This window comes from Sus scrofa, chromosome 1 (genome assembly GCF_000003025.6).
Source record: "Sus scrofa isolate TJ Tabasco breed Duroc chromosome 1, Sscrofa11.1, whole genome shotgun sequence".
NCBI classification, from domain to species: Eukaryota; Metazoa; Chordata; class Mammalia; order Artiodactyla; family Suidae; genus Sus; species Sus scrofa.
Genome location: NC_010443.5, coordinates 267,659,022 through 267,680,399, shown reverse-complemented (window position 1 = coordinate 267,680,399; position 21,378 = coordinate 267,659,022). Strand labels below are relative to the sequence as shown.

The window sequence follows — 21,378 nt, the reverse complement described above, 5'->3', positions numbered from 1 at the left end:
ATGCCAGGAGGCCCCCTCTAACAGTCTCTTGCCAGAGGCCCTCTTTTATCTGCTCGGCTGCCTCTCTGGGCCCCGGGACAGACAAGCAAGGTCAGCACAGCTTGGCTGATCCTCAGGACGAGAATGTCCACAGGGCCACTCGGGACGGGGGTTGGGGTCCGTCCCCACTGACCACAAAGCTGCCTCCAGTCCCTCACATCCCGTTTGGGACAAAGGTCCTGTCTGACACAGACAACATGTTCCAGAAGCAGCTGTCTAAAATTTTTTTAAACGGATAGGGATGATTTTAAACAGCTTTGGAAATTTTCTGTCAAGGTTTTGTTATGAAGCTACAAAGAAAGCCAGCAAACTAAAATTAAATCTCTCTTCTCCCTGCCCCCTGGTCTCCCCTCTTGGGGATGAGCCCTCACGTCAGCTGCTGCGTGAGAGGGCGGCGATGAACATTCTTTAAAATACTGGGATGAAGACAAAATGAAAACCAGTCAACTAAAGTCTCAGTTAAATTGGCTTTGGGCAAACTGACCTGGAGCCCACACTCGGTGTTCAGATGGGGCTTATTTAATAAGTACCTGCTGACTGAAAATGTATTTGACTGTCAGGTGGTGTCCAGGCTTGAGGTGAGGTGCTGCCCTGACTCCGTCCCCCCACAGTCAGCCTGGGAAGCTGGGGATGAAATGGGACATACACAAGCTGACAACTGGCTCCCCCAAGCTGCTTTGCAACTGAGCGAGCACCCTGTGGATACACCCGTTTGGCAAGAACTACCAGACACAGTGTCCTCGAAGGGCTTTCCGTGTGCCTGGACATCCTCTGTGACGCTGGGCAGTACGGGGTAACCAGTAGCACTGCCTTACAATCTCCCCATAAATGAAATCTCCTAACTTCTCACTAGGAAACATGTGGCCCCTGCCAGGCACGAGGCAGCGAGTCATAGGACCTGACTACAACACCTCCAGGAGAGGAGGGGACCAGCTGTCACTCTCGGCTCGGAGGCAGCTGTTTCGTTAAGTGTGGATGGGTGGAGGCTTTTGGAAGCTCCACAGCCTTCCTGAGGCTCTGACACTCTCCCAGGTCCTGCCAAGATCAGCTGACCGGGAGAAGGAGGGCCCTGCCTTTTTGCACCCGTGGGTCAACCTCACTGCAGCCTTGGCCCCTAAGAACTGCCACCCTTCCTCGAATCGAGAAGTCATCAACCGTTGAATGGGTCTACCATTAAACGTTCTAGTAAAAAAGAAGTGCTGCCAACTTAGCTCTGATTTGCTCTTAACTTCAAGATGCATCCTGACTTCAGAGATCTTAAAACAAGAAAAAGAGTGTTAAAAAGTTAGAAGCGAAGAAATAGTTTGTTTCCAGGACAACACACAAGAGTTCCCATCTTTAATGTAAATCTTTGTCACAGTCCCATTACTTCCTAGCAGTGTGGCCTGATGCAAGGGACTGCACGTTGCTAATAAGCTCCCTCTTCTTGCTCGTAGAATGAAATAGTAATACTTCTCTCATAGGGTCCTGGGAGGAGAGGGAAAAAAGATACCTATAAAATGTTAAGCCTGATGCCCAGCACATCCCAGGTAGCTACCTTAAGGTGTTCTAACAAGACTTGCGAGGATCACACGTTTCTTTCATCTGCCAGTGGGTACACTGAGCTGAACCGACCTATGAATTATTGGGGTGATATTTCCCAACAGACTAGGACCAAGAACACGGAGGGCAGAGAGCTGAAATAAGAATGACCAACCGCTGGCTAGGTTTATGGTAGGGCACCAAATAAAAGTAGGAGTACAGAAGGTTTGGGAGAGAAGATAAATTCAACTGGGACGTGGGGAGATCCAGTTCCTGAAAAGGAGGGGTGTATCGTATTGAAACAACCCTCTGGTTAGTAATAATGATAAAAGTTGGACAACATACAAAAGACAACTGCTTGAAAGCACTTGACAGCAACCCAAATCAATAGAAGCTGGAGGAGATGTGATTCCTGAATGATGGGGCAATCGCCAAGGTACTTCCCTATCCATGGTGATACACAGAATGATAAAACAGAATGCAGCAGTGCTACCGGCTGGGAAGGAGAGAAAGAGGTTGGACCTTGAGGATGCAAATGGAAGGGGAAAATGCTAGAAAGGAGACAGCCGAAGAAGGAAGGAGGAGCTCCCAAATTACTACACAAATTCCCCATGAATCCTTAGTTAAGCCCTAAATTGCATATGGGGAGAGAAAGAGACTCTTAGGAGCCCAAAGGAAAGCAGTAGCTGAGAGGCAGAAAGTTCAGCAGCTGCCTGGAAGATGCAGTTTGGAGTTCAAGTCCTGCCAAGTTAAAGGGACTTAGCAAACATCTCAGGCTCTCAATTTAATCCCAGAAAGGCCATCCATGCCTTACAAGTAAACCCAGGATTAAGGGTTCTACTTGGGATTATGGACAAAACCAAAATAAACCTACCTGAACAAAAACCTAAAAACCAAGCCTCTACAAGATGAAGGGAATATGCCAGTAATTCAGCTGCCCGCCAGACCAAAACACAACACTCTTGAGAGGAAGACAATAAAATACTGAGTCTTTCTGATGTATCATCCAAAGCGTTTAGGGTACAATTTAAAAAAAAATAATAATTATAGGCATGTGAAGAAGCAAGGAAACGTGGCTCCTGAGCAAGAGAAATAATGAAATCAGACCCACCAATGACCTAAATAAATGTTGGAATTAGTAAACTAGGGCTTTAAAATGGCTATTATAAATATGTACAGGGCTTTCTTTTTAGGAAACGACGGAGAGAAGGAATGAGTGGATAGAGAATCTCAGGGGAGAGATGGGATTCATAAAAATAAACCAAGTGGCAACTCTAAGACAAAAAAAAAAAAAAAATACAGCACCTGACATAAAACATAACTTGGATAAAGTTAACAGCAGGTTAGATACTATCAAGGATCAGAAACTTGCAGCCAGCTAAGAGAAATGATCCAAACTGAAGCACAGTGATTTTTTTTAAAAAAGATATACATATATACATACATGCATACATAAGTGGAGTTTCAGTCACCTGTGGGACTACACTAAGTGTGTAAGTGGAGTTCTAGAAGGGGGTGGGGGAGAGAATTGTGCAGAAGAAATACTGAAAGGGACAATGGCCCCCGATGCTCCCCCACACATTCCCAGATTTAGTGAAAAACATCAACCCACAAATCTAAAAATGAATGAATCCCAAACAGAATAAACACAAAGAAAACTACACCTAGTCACATTGTAGTCCAATTGCTAACAATCAAACCTAAAGAAAAATCTTAAAAGAAGGCAGAGGGGAGAACCACACCACATACACAGGAACCATAGCAAGGAAGAGAGCCAACCGTGTGTCAGAAACAGTGAAAGCCAGCTGACAATGGAAAGGCGTTTTAAACGTGCTGAAAAGGAAACATCAGTTTGGGATCTGGGAAGCCTGAAATGCTGATAAGACGGACGTTTTGAGATACAGCAGAGCCCCCCTTCCAAGTACTCCTGTCCACGTAACACACATTACTGGTGTCCTCCCACCCCAACCCTCCCCCGACACACTCAGTTATCTCGGCCAAACATCCCAATATTCCGAGAGAAAAAAAACAAAAAAAACTGTGACTGGGAGTTCCCACTATGGCATAGTCGGTTAAGAACCTGACATGTATCCATAAGGATTGGGGTTTGATCCCTGGCCTCGCTCAGCTTGCACTGCCACAAGCTTCAGCGTGGGGTCACAGATACAGCTTGGATCTGGCATTGCTCTGGCCAGCAGCTGCAGCTCCAATTCAACCCCTAGCCTAGGAACTTCCATATGCCACAACTGTGGCCCACGATTGCAAAAAAAAAAAAAAAATGTTTTAATAAAATCTTTTTAAAAAGAGAAAGTTAGCCAATTTAGCAGCAGAGCTGGGATTTGAGCCCAGGTTCCTTAGTCTCTGTGCTCTTTACCTTCCCGTCAGCCATCTGTTTATTCGCTCTGCTCTCCTGGGCTGGACCAAAGGCGAGCTCTACGCGGCTCACGCCACACACGCCCCAGGGCTCGGGGAGCTCACAGGTAATTAAAATGACCACAGCCAGCCTTCACTGAGCACTTCCCATGTACTAGCCAGTGTGTGTTACACTTAATGTGACACATCTTATTTAGTTTTCATATCAGCCCCACGAGGTAAATCCTTCATAGCGTCTTCATTTTATACACAAGGAAAGCGAGGCTCAGAGCTCCTGGGTGCTAGAGCCAGAACTTGACTCCCCAGTGCACGCTCCCCAGCAGCGTGCTCGACTGCCCAAGGCCACAACAGGGCAGGGGCTGAGCCAAGACGGACAGCGCCAGGCCACTCTGATGCTCCTCTCCCACTTGATGGGATCCTAGGAACTCTGAATTGTGGAAGCAGATGTGTTTCAGTAACAAGGGGCTTGGGCTGCCTATTCCCAGAAGGAGGGAAAGTTGGGGAAATTTCCCCGGCCCCGTGGTGGGGCGGGGTGGGGGAGCAGTTTCCCATGGCCAACTGCCTCTCTCACCAGGAGGGCGGCTCCCAGCAGCTCTGATGCCTCCGAGGCAGCACTGCCTGTCAATCTAGGCTGCACTGGGCACCAGTGTGGCCTTTTCAAAATAAAAGCAAGGTGGAACCCTGTCCTGCGCAGAACCTTCCAGTGGTTCCTGACCGTCCTTGGGGTGCAGTTCCACCTCCAGCAAGGCCTCCTCCTCCGCCATGCTCGCCATGCTCACCTTCTCACCTCCAAACTGCGCTCCCCCAGCCCCTCAGAAGAACTCTTCACAACTGCTCTGGCCTCAGGGTCTGCTCCTGTTGCTACTGCAGTATAAACAAATTACCACCCAAACTTTCAGCCTAAAATAACTATTTTCTTATCCTCGTGGGTTCTGTGGGTCAGGAATCCAGATATGGAACACTGGGATGGCTTATCCCTGCTCCCCGACGTCCGGGGCCTCCGCGGGAAAGACCCTCTAGCTGGGGATGACTCAGTGAACAGGCGCCTCTTTCCTCCCACGTCTGGAGGTTGATGCCGGCTGCCGGCTGGGACCTCTGGCACGCGTGATCTTTCAGAGGCACCTCCTGGGAAGCTGGACTTCTCAGGGTCCAGCACAGAGGGTGAGAGCCAACAAGGGAGAAGCCGTCCCACCCAGCCTTGGAAGTCAGGTAGTGTCACTCCCACTGTAGTGGTTACAAGCAAGTCACACACACACCCAGATTCCAGGGAGGTAGAGGCAGGGACTCTACCTCCCAATGGCAGGAGCGTCCAGGCCTCACTGTGGACAGGGAGATGCCACTAGGGCCATCTTTGAACTTTACACACTCTTCTTTCTCTGTCCAGGCCACCCTCCCGCCAGCCTCAGAACCTACTAACTCTTGTGCATCCTCGGGTTTCAGCTGAAGCACCGATTTGTCAGGCTTAGTCAGGCCTCCTGTTTAGGTATTCCCTGTGCCCAGCACACCTCGTGTACCCCAGTCTGTCTGTCTGTCTGTCTCCCCTCCTGCCAGCATGTTCTGTGAGGACAGGGACTTTGGCCTCCTGGTATGGGCTCAGAGCAGGTTCCCAAAAAACACATCCTGGAGAAGAGAGACGGAGAGAGGGGTGGGAGGAGGGAGCCGGGAAAGGGACTATGCCTGCGTCCAGGCTGTCAAGGATGCAGCTCAGGGAGAATTTGGTCCCATCGCACAGGCTTCTGCTGATCTTGCGCCCCCAGCCTGCCAGCACCCCCACGGCCCCTCCAGGCCCTTTGGAAAATCCGCAGAGCAGGTGGTATGTTCACCCCCCAGCCCACAGTGTTTCTGCAGCATCCAGCCGTCTGGCTCATGTGGTACCCTGTACGATACAGGGGTCTCTTGGGGCATAGAGTCCCCTTCTAATTGGGATGGAACGGACAGATGGAAAAGGGAGAAGGACTGGGCAGGAGGGAGCAGCTGAAGCAGGAAGGAAAGTTCGCTCGCGGCAGAGACGGAAGTGGCCATCCTGAGGAGGGGGGCCACGGTGAACCTGTTTTCCAGGGACCATGAACGCGATCCTCGGTGGCTGGAGCGGAGAGAACCCCGTTAAAGTTTCTCTCCCAATCTGTACCCAAATATCATCATCACCACCGTCGCCATCATTAAAAACTTTTTTAAAAAGGAAAAATGAAGAGTTCCCCTCGTGGCGCAGTGGAAGCAATCCGACTAGGAACCATGAGGTTGCGGGTTTGATCCCTGGCCTCGCTCAGTGGGTTAAGGATCTGGCATGGCCATGAACTGTGGTGTAGATCGCAGGCACAGCTCAGATCTGGCGTTGCTGTGGCTTTGGAGGAGGCTGGCAGCAACAGGGCTGATTAGACCCCTGGCCTGGGAACCTCCATAGGCCGCGGTGTATCCTAAAAACAAAAAAATAAAACAAACATAAAAAATAAAAAGGAAAGATGAGTCACCGGCAATATTCCACACGGCTGTTGTCCAGGCAGAGGGACAGGCCTGCTCCTGGCTCTCCCGTCGAAGGCCTCGCCTCCTCTCACCCTGCAGGCCTGGCCTCCCTCCTCCGCCTGCCTGTGCTGATGAGGGGCTGGGACGGCCCACTATGTGGGCTCCAGCGCTGCCTCCTCTCCTGCTCTGACTCTACATGCATGGGCTCCATCTGGGTGACAGGCTCTGTGCTGAGGGCCTTGAAGGGCTCCCGCTATGTGTTCCTCGAAGAACTGGACCGAGGTCACAGTGGAAGTTTTGGGAACTCGAGCCTGGCCCGCTCAACATGAGTCCTGAGTTCAATCCACTAAGGCAGCCTCGCCCTGTGCCAAGCCCCTTCCTGCGTGACCTCACGGAATCCTTGCCGCAGCCCGTGGGGGTAGATTACTGGCTTAGCTCATTCACTGCTGATGCATGACACGGGTGCCCAGAGAGATGAGGTGACTTGATCGAGGCCTCTCAGGTGGGGAGTGAGGGAGCCCCTCCCCAGGGCTGCCCCGCCCCCCGCCTCTGGCATTTCCACTGTCCCAAGAAGCCACTGGGTCTCAGTGACTTTCACAACTCAGATCCTACTCACTTCTGCGCAGACTGCCCTGGGCTCCCCCTCCAGGGTTTAGAGGTGAAGGCTGTCCCCTCCAAGAAGGGCAGCTGAGGGGGAGAGGCGGCCTGTGCGGGGCAGCCCGGGCAGCCCACCTGGGGCTAAGTGCGGCAGTGCTGGGTGACATGCTGGGTGACGGAGCCATCAGATCCAGATCTGGGGGGAGGCCCTGGCTCCCCGCTGCCCACACGCCCGCCCTGAGCCCGCCCTGAGCCCGCTCAGCTGCAGCAGACCTGAGTCAGAGGGGAAGTGCTCGGCCTCGGCAGAGCGCACCGCGGGCTGCCCGGGCTTCGGGGAGCGGCTGGGCCAGGGAGCGGAGCTGGCCAGGCTGCTCGTGCCAGGGAAGGAGGGGGCCGCGGAAGCCGCCAAAGCGGGCTGGGGCGGGAGGGGCCGGGCCAGCTGGGGCCGGAGCTAGAGTGACATCACCGGGCGGCCCGCCTCTGTCTGGGGCTGAGGGGAGGCCCGGAGCCTTTCTGGGGCCTGGGGGATCCTCTTGCACTAGTGGGTGGAGAGAAGTGCCTGCAGCCAACCAGGGTCAGGCTGCGCTCACAGTTTCCTCCGGCGGCATGTAAAGGCTCCACAAAGGAGTTGGGAGTTCAAATGAGGCTGCTGCAGTCGGCCTGAGGCTGGACCCCGAGCCCTGAGCAGTGCTGCCTGAGTTCTGGACCTGCAGAGCATGGCACTGAGGCAGCTGCCGGCCCCCGCCGGAGAAGGCAGGCCGTGAGCCGCCGGCAGGACCCCCGGCCAGCCCCCCGCCCTGTCCGGCTGGCTGCAGCCCCGCGGTGGGGGCAGAGCAGAGCAAGCAGAGGCCAGTGAGGCAGGGCTGCTCGGCGGCCGGGCCGGCCTGCGACGCGGGGACCCCTCTGGGAGGCCATGGCCAGGCTGCCCTGCTGACGGCCGAGGTGAAGCATGTGAGGAGCTGCCCGGGAGCCAGGCAGGAGGGAAGAGGTAAGGGGCCGGCCGTGGGGCGCTGAAGGAGCAGGGCGAGAGGCAGCAGCTGGCCCTGGGTCTCTGGGTTCAAGAACCCTGACCCTGCAGCTGGGGAGGGGGACGCGTGCAGCTGGACCCCAGAGCGGGCACCTCTGCTTTCACTTGGAGCCAAATGAGGCATCTGCCGGGACAGGACCTGTGACCACCTGAGCAGAGGGTGGCGTTCTAGGGGCCAGAGGTCACGGGCTGGGGTTTGCAGGGCTTCACCACAGAGCCCCACTCTTGCTCAGACAAAGAGCCTTTGGCAGGCGGCTCCTGGGCTCGGCCGGCAGCTGGGGCGTGTGCGCGAGGGAGAGCTTGCATGGAGGGTGTGCTTGAGGGACCAGCGGACCGAGGGAGTCGCGGACGGACGGCGGAGCTGGGAAGTTGTTTTTCAGCTTTGGGTTCCAGGCACCCTGGCTGGAGACCGTGCCCAGGTAGGAGCAAGAGCTAGCACTGTCCTGCGTGAGGGGAGCCGGGCGGGTGCCCTTGTTCAGGGGTCGCCTGGAGCTGCTTCTGCTCACACCATCAGCCGGGAGGAGAGGAGCCGAGAGGTCTGGGGGGAGGGCCACCTCCTCCAGAGGCTCCTGCCGCCGGGCCTCCGGGGCACAGGGCTGCTGGGAAGATGTCTGGTCCCTCCTCGCACTGGACGGAGCCCCAGGTCTCCAGCAGGCTGGACGTGGCCTGGCTGGGAAGCAGGGGAGGACCGGGCTTCCCGGGCACCCGGCAGGGGGACAGCACGGGCTCTGCATTCTGAGTCCCTTGAAAGTGCTCGTTAGATAACATTTCCAAACAGAAATTCTTCGCTGATCCCTCCCTTCTCCTCCTGTGATATGTGTGTCACGGGTCAGCTATTGCCTCTGCTGTGGGATTATGAGAGCTCCCAGAGGCCAGTTCGGTTACTTAGCAAAGGATCTCCTTTCACCGGGGCTCTGCCGAAAGTTGAGAATGCCACTTCCGAAGCTGGCCAAACGCTCCCCATGTGCATTTTCCCAAATTGAGGCAGAGTAAGGTGGTGCTCCGGAGCTAGGTTCAAATCCTAGCTCTTCTACTTAGGAGCCAAGTAACGCTGGTAAGACAGTTAGCCTCTCCAAGCCTCTGTTTCCTCATCTGGAAAATGGGACAACGGCAGTGCCCATCTCTTAGTCACAGCTAACACCTACATGGCACTTACCCTGAGCCAGGCACTTACCAGACGGTGGAGTCCCCACGACCACCCTAAAACACGGGTACTGTTAGTCTCAACATTCCACAGGTGAGGCAGCTGGGGCACAGATGGTGAGGGCACGTGGTTCCTCAGTGCCAGCGCCAGCTCTTGAACCCAGCACTCTGAACCACACTGCAGCACTGCCTTCTAGGAGGTGCACACGGGATCATGACCTGGAAGCCCTTAGCACAGTGCCTGGTGTGTGGCAAAGCCTCAGAAAACATCCGTTACAGAGTATAATGAGCCGCAGCCAAATGAGGATCGGCAGAGGGGGACGAGCAGAGACCCAGCTTCTCTGCCTGTCCTGGACACATCCCGCTGGGGTTGTCAAGAAATCCCGCAAGGCTGAGCCAGTGAATGCTATGGCCACTATCGCCACCCACACTGGTGGTCCTCCCAGGAGCCCAGGGAGGGGGCTTTACGTTTGGGGCAACCCTAGCATGTCCAGGTCCTAGAAGTCCACACAAAGGAAGAGTGTGGATACCCCAACAAGAGGACCCTCGGGTGCACCTGATACCAACCTTACCGTAAGAGCATCCTACCCCAACATCAGTGCTTCTCCCCTGCCTGCGGGTCCCCTCCCCAGAACCAGGAGGCAAGGAAAGTGAGCCACTGCTGTGCTGCAGGAGGTCCACAAAGCAGGAAGACCAGTGCCAGGCCAGTCCTGGGATTGCAGAGGGTGAGGCAGGGACCCCTTCCCTAAACTTCATCCCCATCACCAACTCTGGCCACAAGACGGCCAAGTCCAGTGGATCTTACACCAGCCAACACTGGTGCATCGACACTGGTGTCCAGGACAGTAGCTTCACTCCTGTGGCTCCAGACATTTCAGTGGTTTCTAAACAAGGTCTTGGAAGCATTTGGAGAGGCTTGGAGTGCAGAGGCTCTGAGTGACCACACAGCCCTAACAAAAATGAGATTAATTATTACTCAGGAAAGGCAGATGAAAATGTGTGAAGCACATGGCATAGGAGGGGACTGCACGGTATTGCTGCAAACTCATGGGCAGAGCAACTAAGCCGTTTGTGTATCCACTCCTCCATCCCACAGTGGTTTTTTAAGGACCCCTGGGCTACATAAGGCACAGCGCTATCTCAATTCATCCTCACTACCACCTTAGGAGGTAGAGTCTCGTTTGAGCATCCCATTGTACAGATGAGAAAACTAAGGCTCAGAGAAGAGAAGCAAGCTGCCCAATGTCACATGACTGGCGATTCTGTGGGAGGTGAACAGTCGTCAGTATGGCTCCAACATCCATGCCTTTTCTTGCCTCACTCCACTGCCCTGTTCAAGGTGTCACGCTGCCAAGTCTATTTTGGTTGCTGTCCTAGAGATGCTACAACAGCGTCCTATCTGAAACCATGTGCTTACCTGATCCCCATGCATCACCTGCTGGTCAGAGAAGCCGACCTCTAATAAGACAGTAGGCTTCGCCACCCTTCCTACAGAGGAGTCCCCACCACAGCTGCCTGGCACGTCTGGGGGAGGCGGGGTGGAATTCCAAGCCAGGCTGTCTTAACACAAAACCCATGCGCTTGGGGCTCTGTGCCGCTGTCCCACGGCAGCAGCACGAACTCTGGCACCAGCTCCGTGGGGCAGGGCCTGGGGCCGACCTTCCCCTCTGTGCCTAAGGTACTGGTTGGGAGGAGCTCAGGGAGCCTCGACGGGCAGCTACAGCAAAACAAACAGCAGAACAGGCGGCAGCCCCGCCCAAGGCAAGTACATTCAATTTCTGGCCTCTCTCTGAGTCATAGTCCACTTCACCCGAACCGTCGCAATTGACGGGGGAAGGGCTCTGCTTCAAGGCACCCACAGCCCAGTGGGAGGAGGCAGAAGGTGAATCTCAGAGTCACACAAACACACAGCAATGGGAGACGCGTAAGGAGGAGGCGTGCGGCACCAAGAAGGGCCTAGGAGACGCGTGACGCTCTCCCCATTTCACAGAAAAGGAAACGGAGGGTCGGAGGGTACAGACCCTCTGCCCAGGCCTCTCCACTAGCGGGCCAAAAAGCAAGGATTCAGATGCAGATCTGGGCTTACTCTACCCCAGCCCCTGCCACCCTGGACAAACACACTGCGGGAATCTCAAGAATGAATCAATTCATTGAATAGCATTTCTTTTCTGTGAATTTATATAAAACGCCCCAAATAGAAGGGTCATTCAGCCAGTGGCAGCTAGGAGTTTGTGGTGGTAGCTGGGTCACAGCGGAACCTCATTCTAGGGCAGTTTCTCTGACAAAACCACATGCCTCACAACGACTCTAAGCCATATGACCGACTTAATAACAGCCTTGGGGGAGCGGGGAGTTAAAAAGGTACCATGTCCCGTTACACGTACAATCAATTATAAGACATATTCCGATCGCAGAAATGTTAACACGCGGGGTAGGGGAGCCAGGCCTCTCACAATCAAGCTATTGTGTTAGGTCAATTCTCTGCCGAAACCAGCCTGTCTCGGGGCCGGTGGCCCCAGGGCCCCAGCCTCCCCCTGCAGGTAGTCCTCCAGAAAGGCATGCCCAGGACCACCGCAGAGAAGCCCAGAATGGACTTTGTGCTTATCTCTGAGAGAGGCCTGAGGACCCGTCCAGCTCCAGGAGCCACCCAAGTCCTGCCCGAGATGGTCCCACTCCCACCTCCATGCAGGGAAGGTGGCGCCTCTCAGTTGTTGCCAGACCTCTGATACCCACCCAGGGACAGGCAGAGAAGGGGTCTGAATGGAAGAAGGGAAGGAAGGGTGGGAGGAGGAGGGGAGCCTCCAACCCAGAGAAAAACGAGCTGCCCAACAAACCCGGTGACACACCGCTCGCTTCACCCCAGCTGGACGAGGTGGCCTCCGGCCCCAGAGCCGCCCATCAGGGCAGTGACACTTGCGTTACCAGTGCCCGCTCTGTCTACCTACCACCGTGGCCCCTTGAGGGCAGGGACCTACCTGCTCCCGTTCCACCTCCGGCCCCAGGCACAGAGACTGGCACAAGGGAAAGGCCTAGGAAATGTGTTTGATGAATGAAATCCTTGAATTCCTACTTGGTAACCCAGGTGCCATCCTGGCTCTTGGGTATCCAAAGGGGAACCGCCCTGACCCTACTTTTAAGAAGCTCGCGGTCTGGGGGAAGAGAACCAGTTGAGTCCAGGCTGTGTGGCGGCTCCCAGGAGCTGGGGGAGGAAGGGGGCTTCAGTGCAAGAGACCCGCTTCACCGAGAAGGTGGACCGGGCAGGGAAGGCGGGCAGGACCCGGGGAAGGCGCTGAGGCAGAAGGGGCGGTGCGCGCCGAGGCAGGAAGACACAACCGCATGGGCTCGGTTTTTAAGCAGGACACTGACACCAGATGTGAGTCTTAGAAAGACAGGCCTGGCGCAGCATGCAACGTGGATGCCGGGGAGCAGGGAGGCCGGGAACGACGGTGCGGCTTAGAAAGCTGGCTCTGGAGTCGACAAACCTGGTTCTAAGCCCCATGCCCTCCACTTGGTGGTTTTGGGGCCTGGGCAGGGCGCCACCTGTTTCCTCGTCTGTGACATGGGGAATCATCGTCGCCCCTGCCTCACTGAGCTGCCGGGATCATGCTCAAGGATGAGCCCTGCCAATAGGCTGAGGCGGCCGTGGTGCCAACCCCTCGGCCTGGCCCAGGAGTAGCAGCTCCAGGCAAGGCCTGGATTTCCCAAGGTCCACCCAGGTCCTGGCTCTCCCTCTCGTCTGAGGCTCCCCCAGTTCCAGGCTCTAGAGCCCACCAGGCTCTGCCGGAAATGAAGCAGCCAACTCAGGAGCCGGGCTCTGAAATGGCTTCTGCAGACTCTCCCGCCTCTGCTCTGTTGGCTGAGGCTCCTGGCACAGGGGGCTCAGTGTGCAGGCTTTGGGGGAATCTCAAAATGGTTCCCAAATAATGCACCGTGAGAAAGGAACAGCAGCATCCTTGTCCCCCCTGGCAAAGGCACCCAGCTCCCCACTGCCTAACCACATCCCCTCTCACCCAATGATTTCACAGTATGACCACAACCAGCCTCCTCCACGAACTTGCCCCTGCCCTGGAGCCAGCCACGCACCAGTGGCAGGAGGACCAGAGCCGGGCATCGGGTACATTCAACCATCTGCTGCCACTCCTTGGGGCAAGTCCGTCTAATCCTACACTACCCGTTTCTCTCTGCCTGTGTTCCCATCACCCACGACAGGGCTAGATCCAGGCTAAAGCACTGGCTGGCTGGCTGGGAAGGTGAAATGGATGGACGGCTGGTTGGCTGGACGCATAGCTCATTGGAAGGTCATCTTACGAGAGCTAAACTGGCAGAGACTGGGAATCGGCTCCAGACCCCCGGGTGCCCACAGTGCCTTCTGGCGGGGAGTGATTCACAGGATCCTGGGCTGGGAGGGGACGGCAGCTGGCGATGTGGCTATGCCCTCCCTGGCCTCCAGGCTGGTGGTGAATCACCAGGACAAGCGATGCACAGTTCTTCCTCCCGGTTCTCTACGGCGAGGATGCCACTGCCCATCCTAGCTGCCCATGTTGGGGTCTCACCACTTGGATGATTAAAAAACTGTTTCTAACATTCAACAAGACTCACCCTTGTGCTGACCTGAAAGCCATTTCTACTTTTTCAGTCGAGAGTGACTGAGAAGTAGTCTGCATCCTGGCCATTAAGCAAACACAGGCACCTTTTATTCATGCTGCTTGGAGAGACAATCTTGATGGAAATGCGGGCATGAACCGTGCCATCCACCGCTGAATCCCAGTCCCCACGTTCGCTCCAAGGGACTTTAGGCAAGTGACCTGAACTTCCTGGGCCTGGGTTCCCTCTACTGCAAATGCAGATAACAATGTCTCTCTCCTAGATAAAGGGATCACACAGTTTGTTTGTAATCGGGACACTTTTGAGGATAAAAAGGGTGCTATTAAGAGTACGACAACAAGCCTCGACCGGGGCCAACCAGCACACCCGGTCCCCTGTTCACATGAGAGAGAGTATAGATGGGCACACAGTAAGCTCACGACAAGCAGATGACAGCTATTATTATTGATCTTACTGGTCATGCAGTCAGCTGGGCCCTCTAGGGCCTTTTCTTCTGGAATCTCCCTTTATTGGGATCCCTCCCTCACCCCTGGACTTCCCATTGGTTGGTACCATCTGACTGGCACAGTATACATCCTAACCAGTTTTAGTAGGAAAAGCTTTGTAACTTTGCAACTTTGTGGCTTTTTCTTTCCTGTCCTGATGTTGGCTGAACACCAGGACTGGTGCCTGGGTCCCTCATACTCACCCAAGCACAGCCCAGGTTCCCAGCTTCCTGTCAGGGCCAGAGGGGCACGCTGGGGGCCAGGTGGTCGTTCCAGATTCCCTTACTGCCTTGGCAGAGACCCCCTCTCAGGCCCCCTGCACTGCCTCTGGGCTGGACTCATACCTGGCTTTCATGTGTGATCACAGGATGATGGGCCAGGGCTGGCTGGGGAGGGAGGATGGGTTCTGTGAGCCCCCCCAAGACTACAAGGTGGACTGATGGTGAAACACCATCATGAGAGCTGGATTTAATTTGGGGTCAGCAGTCCTGGGGGCCCCAGGAACTCTCCCATTCTCCCCCTTCCTTGGGGGGGCGGGTGTCAGAGAACAATCTCTTTCGACTTTTCTGCCACTTCAGACCTTTCATTTCTACACATTCAGCACAGTATATATTTGGGGGTTGTGTTACCGACTCTGTTACTTAGTTAAGTTGGTGATGTTAGGCAAAATGACTCATGGACTATGACTCTCAATAGTTTTCCACCTGCAGTGGGGATAATTGTCAGCTCTTCTGTTAGCCTCAAAAGCACCTTTGTGGGAATTAAAAAATTGCTGTTATTTAAATACTCAAAACTACTAAGACTTCGAATGTGAGCTGTGCTCTCTAGAGTTGCATAGTGCACAACCTGGGCCACCAGGCATGGCAATCCTGAAATAGCAGTGTTCCCTCCCAGGGTTGGTGGAAGGAGGAAGTGAGATAATGTATATAAAGTGCTTGGGTCATAGTGCTAATTAGCTGTAGTTATTATTTTCAGGATTTGAAATGGTCTTATTCCTAAACTTTGGGGTGAGAACTCACAAGACGACCCCAGGAAAGCAGCTTCTGCTACAGGGCAGGATGCACAGCTCCATCTCAGGAAAACAATTCTTCCCACCAAGTGGCCCCTTACTTGGGGTTGCAGTGCTGGGGTGCTGAGCAGGGCCCTGGACACACAGGGTGCAGCCCCACCACAGCAGGCCAAACAGGGACACTCAGAGCTGCCCACCGGAGGCTGGGTGGGACCCAAGCCCCAGGGAGGTAGCCTCCTAGTGTGCAAAGGCTGTCACGTGGCTTGGTCACACCAGCCCCACTTGTGCGGAGGGAAACCCGTGCATAATGGAAACTCCTCACAACACAATGTGGAAAAGCAATTTCAAGAATCATTTTTATTTTCATTTCAAAGCCAAGGAAAACAGTTGGATTTGCTTTTCTTTGTTGGTCATAGGAAGAAACTGAGGAGCATCTCTTTGATTGGTGTTGAGTTCTTCTCCAGGCCTAGGATGGCTGGAATGCTGGGGGTTATTTCTCTTGGGATGCAATTAGTTGAATAAATATCAAGAGAGCAAAAGTAAACAAACTCATTCCTGCCCATTAAGAACTGCCAAACTTGCAAAAACCTGAGGAAGGGGGTTGGAATCTTTAAGGAAAATAAATTACTCCAAGACGGAGGGCTGCACAGAGATCACAGGCCTGGGTGTCAGGTCGACCCCAGCTCTAGACTGAGTCATGTCACTTAGACTGTCTGGGTTGCAGTGTCCCCACTTATAAAGGGAAGGGAATACCAACCTCACTGGGACCCACAGCACAGGCCCCTGTTCCTTCCCAGCCTCCCTGGGACCCGGTCGGATCCACGTCACTCCAGCCAAGCTCAGACCCCATGGAAATGGGACCGCGAGACCCAGAATTCTGGGGCTCCACGACTGGTCCCACCACCAGCAATGCAGCCTTGAGCGAGATACCTGACGCCTTCCTGACTTCTGTTTCCTCAACCTCAAAACGGTGGGACACTACTAACCACTCATTAACGTCGTGACGATTACCGATCACCGATTACCGGGGAGAAGGCGGAGCGTGTGAACCTGAAAACCCGTACGAGTGTTAACTGCCAAGCCTGGTTCTCTTTTTCATCAAACAGACACAAGAAACGCTCTCTAAAGATGGCACGGTCTCTGCCTGCGTGTGCACGTCTGCTGCCTCCCCAGTTTGTGCCCAGCGCTGTGTGAGATGCTGGGGACAGCATGACACTAGGACCTGTCTGACTAGCGGGCCCCTTCAGGGCCGGGAGGACACACCAGACAGACCTCCTGGGGAGGCCCAGCTCTATGACATGGAACAAGGACCTCCTCTGAGAAAGGGGGTCGTTAGTCATGGCACCCCCTGGGGGAGGGGGAGGACCCAAGAGGGTGGAGCGAGTGCCCGACCCCACTGCCCGCGCACTGACCCCGCCGTCAGTCAGCTCTTGTGGTGCTGTGGTGCTGCTATCGTGCTCTTCCCGTCTCTGGTTTTGGAAACACGTCCCCCTTCCTTACCTGCTCTGCAAGGTGGGTTGGGTCACCCCACTTCACAGAAGAGGCTCAGCCTTCGGGATCGCAAGTCCAGGGGGCAAAGCTTTGCCCAGGTGGCTGAGAAAGCCCACACTTGGGAGGGGACAGGACTCAGTGGTAAACAGCGCCACCCTGCCAGGTGATGAGGCCTGGGGCCGAGTTGCCTCCTCCGGCCAGTGGCAGTTTCTTGGCCTAGGTGGCACCCTCACTGGGCCAGCAACTGCAGCAGCAACCCCCCCCCCCCACCGGGGCACAGAGAGGTAGGCCATGGGCCTGTGGGGGAGCAGCACCAGCAGGCTCCTCCCCATCACTGTGGGTTGGGTGTGGCCGCAGGCACAGGCGCGGCTGAAGTGAGTTGGAAACTAGACAAACACAAACTCAGCTCGGCTTCCACTACCGTCACTGCAGCCCTAGCTCATGGCCCAACCCAGCTGGGAGACTCCAAGCACCTTTCTCTGCCTGGCCTGAGAGGCCCCAGCTGGCTTTCGGCACCCGGCTTGGGCGTCCTCATTCAAGTGGAAAAGAGCTCAGAGCGGTCCTTTTGTAACTGCCCATGTCCAGCTCAAGGGGGAGCCGGGACCCAGGCTGCCCACCAAAGGAGCCCCCAGAGCGGTCTGGGAAAGACAACACCTTCCAGGTTCTGTGTCGGGGTTGTTGTTTCAGCATAACTTAACGTGAAGGCAGAAAGTCGTGATGCTAACCCGTCACTGCTAGAAACCAGAGCAAGTGCGTCTCTGTGTGGTCATTAAGAGTTGGAAGGTTTGAGTCCATCAGACCAGGGCTGAGTCCTGGTTCTGCCACCTTCCAGTCGTGTGATCTCAGTCAAGGCACACAGCCCCGCCGAGTCTCTGTTTCCTCATTCGTAAAATGGAAATAACAAGAGGATCTACCACAAAGATACTGTGAGAAATCAGTCAAGTAGAAAACCCTTGCAAAATGTTGAGTGCAGGGAGTTCGCAGCAGGTTAAGGACCTGGCCCAGCAGGATAAGGATCTGGCACTGTCACTGCAGCAGTTCAGGTGGCTGCTGTGGCCCAGGGTCGATCCCTGGCCTGGGAACTTCCACATGTTGGGTGCAGGGCCAGGGACATAGGAGGCACTCAGTGAGTGGACGTTAACGGGTGTTTATAATAAATACAAGAAACGGTCTCCTTCGGTGCCGCTCCCCCCTGCCCTGCAGGCCGTCACCTATCATGGGCTCCCCTGGCCCCACTTGCTGCACCCTGCTTTGTAGCCCTCCCTACTGTGTGGCAACGGATGGTGGCTGTGTCTTTTCACACCAGTCTACAAATGTTTGCTGAGCTCCTACATAGTCCAGGCCATGTGCTAGGCACAGCGAGTGGCAAGGGACCAAAAAGACAAGCCCCTGCCCTCGCGGAGTTCCATTTATGGGGGTGGGTAGGGAGACAGCGCACATCTGATGGTGAGAAGGATTCTGGAGGCGGAAGGTGGTGAGGTCCCAATTATAAATGTTAAATAAGGAAGGCCTCACGGGGAAGCGATATTTCAGCAAAGCCCTGGAAGCAGAGAGGGTGTGCACAGCAAGGAAGGAGGTGAGAGTTGGGGGGCAGGGGCAGCACGTGCAAAGGCCCCGTGCAGTCAGTGAGCTTGAGGAAGGCCCAGGAGGCCATCGCGGCTGCAGCAGCACTGGCGGGGAGGAGAGGAGGTGGCGATGAGGTCAGGGAGGAAGCAGGGCCAGATGGGAGCGGAGGCGGGGGAGGGGGGGCGGCACCGAGAGACCCATCAGCGTCTTCTCCACGATGAGGAGCCACCAGAGGATTCCAAGCAGAAGAGTGACCCGAATTGACTTTTCCAAAGGCTCGCTCTGGCTGCTGGGTTGAGGACAGACTGTAATGGCCAGAGGCGGGAGCAGGGAGACCAGTCAGGTCCAGGCGAGAGGTGAAGATGGGCGGTACAGCGGGAGGTGGGGAGAAGCCGCAGGATTCTGGGACTATTCCCAGACTATTGCTATTACGATTTGGTGATGAATTAAATGTAGGCTAGGACCAAAAGGAATCAAGGATGACTTCAAGTCCATTGGCCTGAGCAACCACAAGAGCAGAGGTGCCACTTGCCAACATAGGAAAAACGGGGGTGAACAGGTTGGGATGGAGATGTGGGGAACGCCGGAGCTGACCCCTGAGTCAGTTAAGTTGGAGATGCCCAACAGCAGTGAGAGGAGCTGAGCAGAAACGTCAAGGGGGCAGTTGGACAGACGAGCCTGGATTGACAAGGACTGGCCATCTGGACTGGCAAGTGAGGGCACAGGGGGTTCTGTCTGGGACACCTGGAGGGGAGGAGAGGGAGCCCGGCCTGATGTGAACGGGCTCAAGACGGAGCAGGAAGAAAGGGACTCTCTGGAAACAGTGGGTGTGGGCAACTCTTCAGAGGGTTTTGCTAAAGAGGGAAGCAGAGAAATGGAACAGTAGCTGGAGAAGAGGTGTGAGGTCAAGAGAGGATTTTCCTTAAGTTGAAAGAAAGGCGAGCATGATTGTAGGAAAATGTGATGATGGCGGGGAGCTGGAGGAGAGCTGCCGGAGCCGTGTCCTTGAGCAGGAGAGAGGAGGGATCTGAGGGATCTGAGAGTCCGTCCCCTCCCTCTCGGCCTGGCTAACTCCCTCCAGGGTCAGCAGAAAGGCCACTTTCTCAGGGAAGCTTTCCTGACCCCTCTGGTTAGGTCAGTTCCCTGTTCTACCCTTTCAAAGCGTACACTGTTTCTGCTTCACAACACTCGGGGCTGTGTGATGACGGGTAAGCCCCGTGAGGGCAGGGGCTGGCTCTGCCCTGTTTGCGGCAGCGTTTCCAGCAGCCGGCATGCCACCTGGCATGCCCCAGACGGTCGACAGATATCTGGGAAGGAAGGACTGGTCTAAGAATAGAAACCCCTCGGCGGCACATGTCTGGTTCCTGCTCCCACCTGGCTTAGTCATGTTGCAGTGAGGGGGACCGTGCGGTTGCTGGCTGTTGGAAATGCGAGCGTCTAGAAGAACTCAGTTGTTCGCTTCTGTTTGGGCTCTGCAGCTTGGCTCACACACAAAGCAAAGCCACGTGACCAGACGCATCCTTCCCCTAACGCCTGTCCGCTACACACGGAAGCATGCCATGCTATGTCTAGCGATTCATTCGTTTAACAAATATTTGCAAAAAGCTTGCTTCGTGCAGCATCCTGGGGATTCAGGATGGAAACAGACACGGCGCTGGCCCTCAGGGAGCGTAGATCCATGGAGAGGTCACGCAGAATTCAGATTCGTCATAACTGTGATGGGTGTTACAAAGGCCGCGTCCGGGGAGAAGGTAACGGCTGAGGGGTGGGAGGCAGAGGTGAGGGGAGATCAGTCTCCCTTCCCTGCTTCAGGCTACCGTGGCGTGGTTCTCAAGTTCCAGGCCAGGCGCTCAGTGAGACGGCTGCAGCACTGGAGCAGGCTCCAGGAGTGGCAGGGCCGTGGCCTTCGGCCTTCAGATGCTCCAGGCCCCTCCTGGTTCCTTTCTACCTCTGCCGGGGCCTGCCTGTCTCCTGCTGTGGCTCCTGGAAGGGCTGTCTCCTGAAGCTTCGTTTTCGGAAAGATCTGCCCGACAAGAAGCCTGAGCTCATTTGTGGCACAGGCCGTTGGCAGTGAGAGGGCCATCACTGAGTCTCCCCTTGTGTTTACTTTCAGGTTTTCATAGGCTCTGTTCACCAAGAAGAACCATCATTGTGCAAGGACCATGCGGCCGCTGTGCGTGACGTGCTGGTGGCTGGGACTGCTGGCCACCCTGGGAGCTGCTGCGGGCCCGAAGGATGGCTTGGAGGGCACGGAGGAGGGCTCGCCCAGCGAGTTCATCTACCTGAACCGGTACAAGAGGGCTGGCGAGTCCTCGGACAAGTGCACCTACACCTTCATCGTGCCCCAGCAGCGGGTCACGGGCGCAATCTGCGTCAACTCCAAGGAGCCCGAGGTGCTCCTGGAGAACCGGGTGCACAAGCAGGAGCTGGAGCTGCTCAACAACGAGCTACTCAAACAGAAGCGGCAGATTGAGACGCTGCAGCAGCTGGTGGAGGTGGACGGCGGCATCGTGAGCGAGGTGAAGCTGCTGCGCAAGGAGAGCCGCAACATGAACTCGCGGGTCACGCAGCTCTACATGCAGCTCCTGCATGAGATCATCCGCAAGCGGGACAACGCGCTGGAGCTCTCCCAGCTGGAGAACAGGATCCTCAACCAGACGGCCGACATGCTGCAGCTGGCCAGCAAGTACAAGGACCTGGAGCACAAGTACCAGCACCTGGCCACGCTGGCCCACAACCAGTCGGAGATCATCGCGCAGCTGGAGGAGCACTGCCAGCGGGTGCCTGCTGCCCGGCCCATGCCCCAGCCGCCCCCCGCCGTCCCTCCCCGCGTCTACCAGCCGCCCCCCTACAACCGCATCATCAACCAGATCTCCACCAACGAGATCCAGAGTGACCAGAACCTGAAGGTGCTGCCGCCCCCTCTGCCCACCATGCCCACCCTCACCAGCCTCCCGTCCTCCACGGACAAGCCGTCGGGTAAGTCCTGCCGGGAGCCGGCTCCATCTGGACCCCAGAGCCGTGTGCCAGGCTTCCCTTGGCCGTGGCCACAAGCAGGGGAA

At 55.6% G+C, this 21,378-nt stretch overlaps 2 protein-coding genes across 23 annotated transcripts in view; one reads left to right on the top strand and one right to left on the bottom strand.

Moving 5' to 3' along the window:
* The window catches only part of RALGPS1 (Ral GEF with PH domain and SH3 binding motif 1), a 333,379-nt gene that overhangs the window by 90,045 nt on the left and 221,956 nt on the right, over positions 1–21,378 (bottom strand). The window lies entirely within an intron of this gene.
* The window catches only part of ANGPTL2 (angiopoietin like 2), a 33,283-nt gene continuing 19,386 nt past the window's right edge, over positions 7,482–21,378 (top strand). Inside the window, exons 1-2 of one of the 2 annotated variants that reach the window (XM_005660427.3) lie at positions 7,482–7,978; positions 20,430–21,295. In XM_005660427.3, the coding sequence (XP_005660484.1) occupies positions 20,479–21,295 (817 nt within the window). In that variant the 5' untranslated portion in view covers positions 7,482–7,978; positions 20,430–20,478. 2 annotated transcript variants of the gene reach the window in all.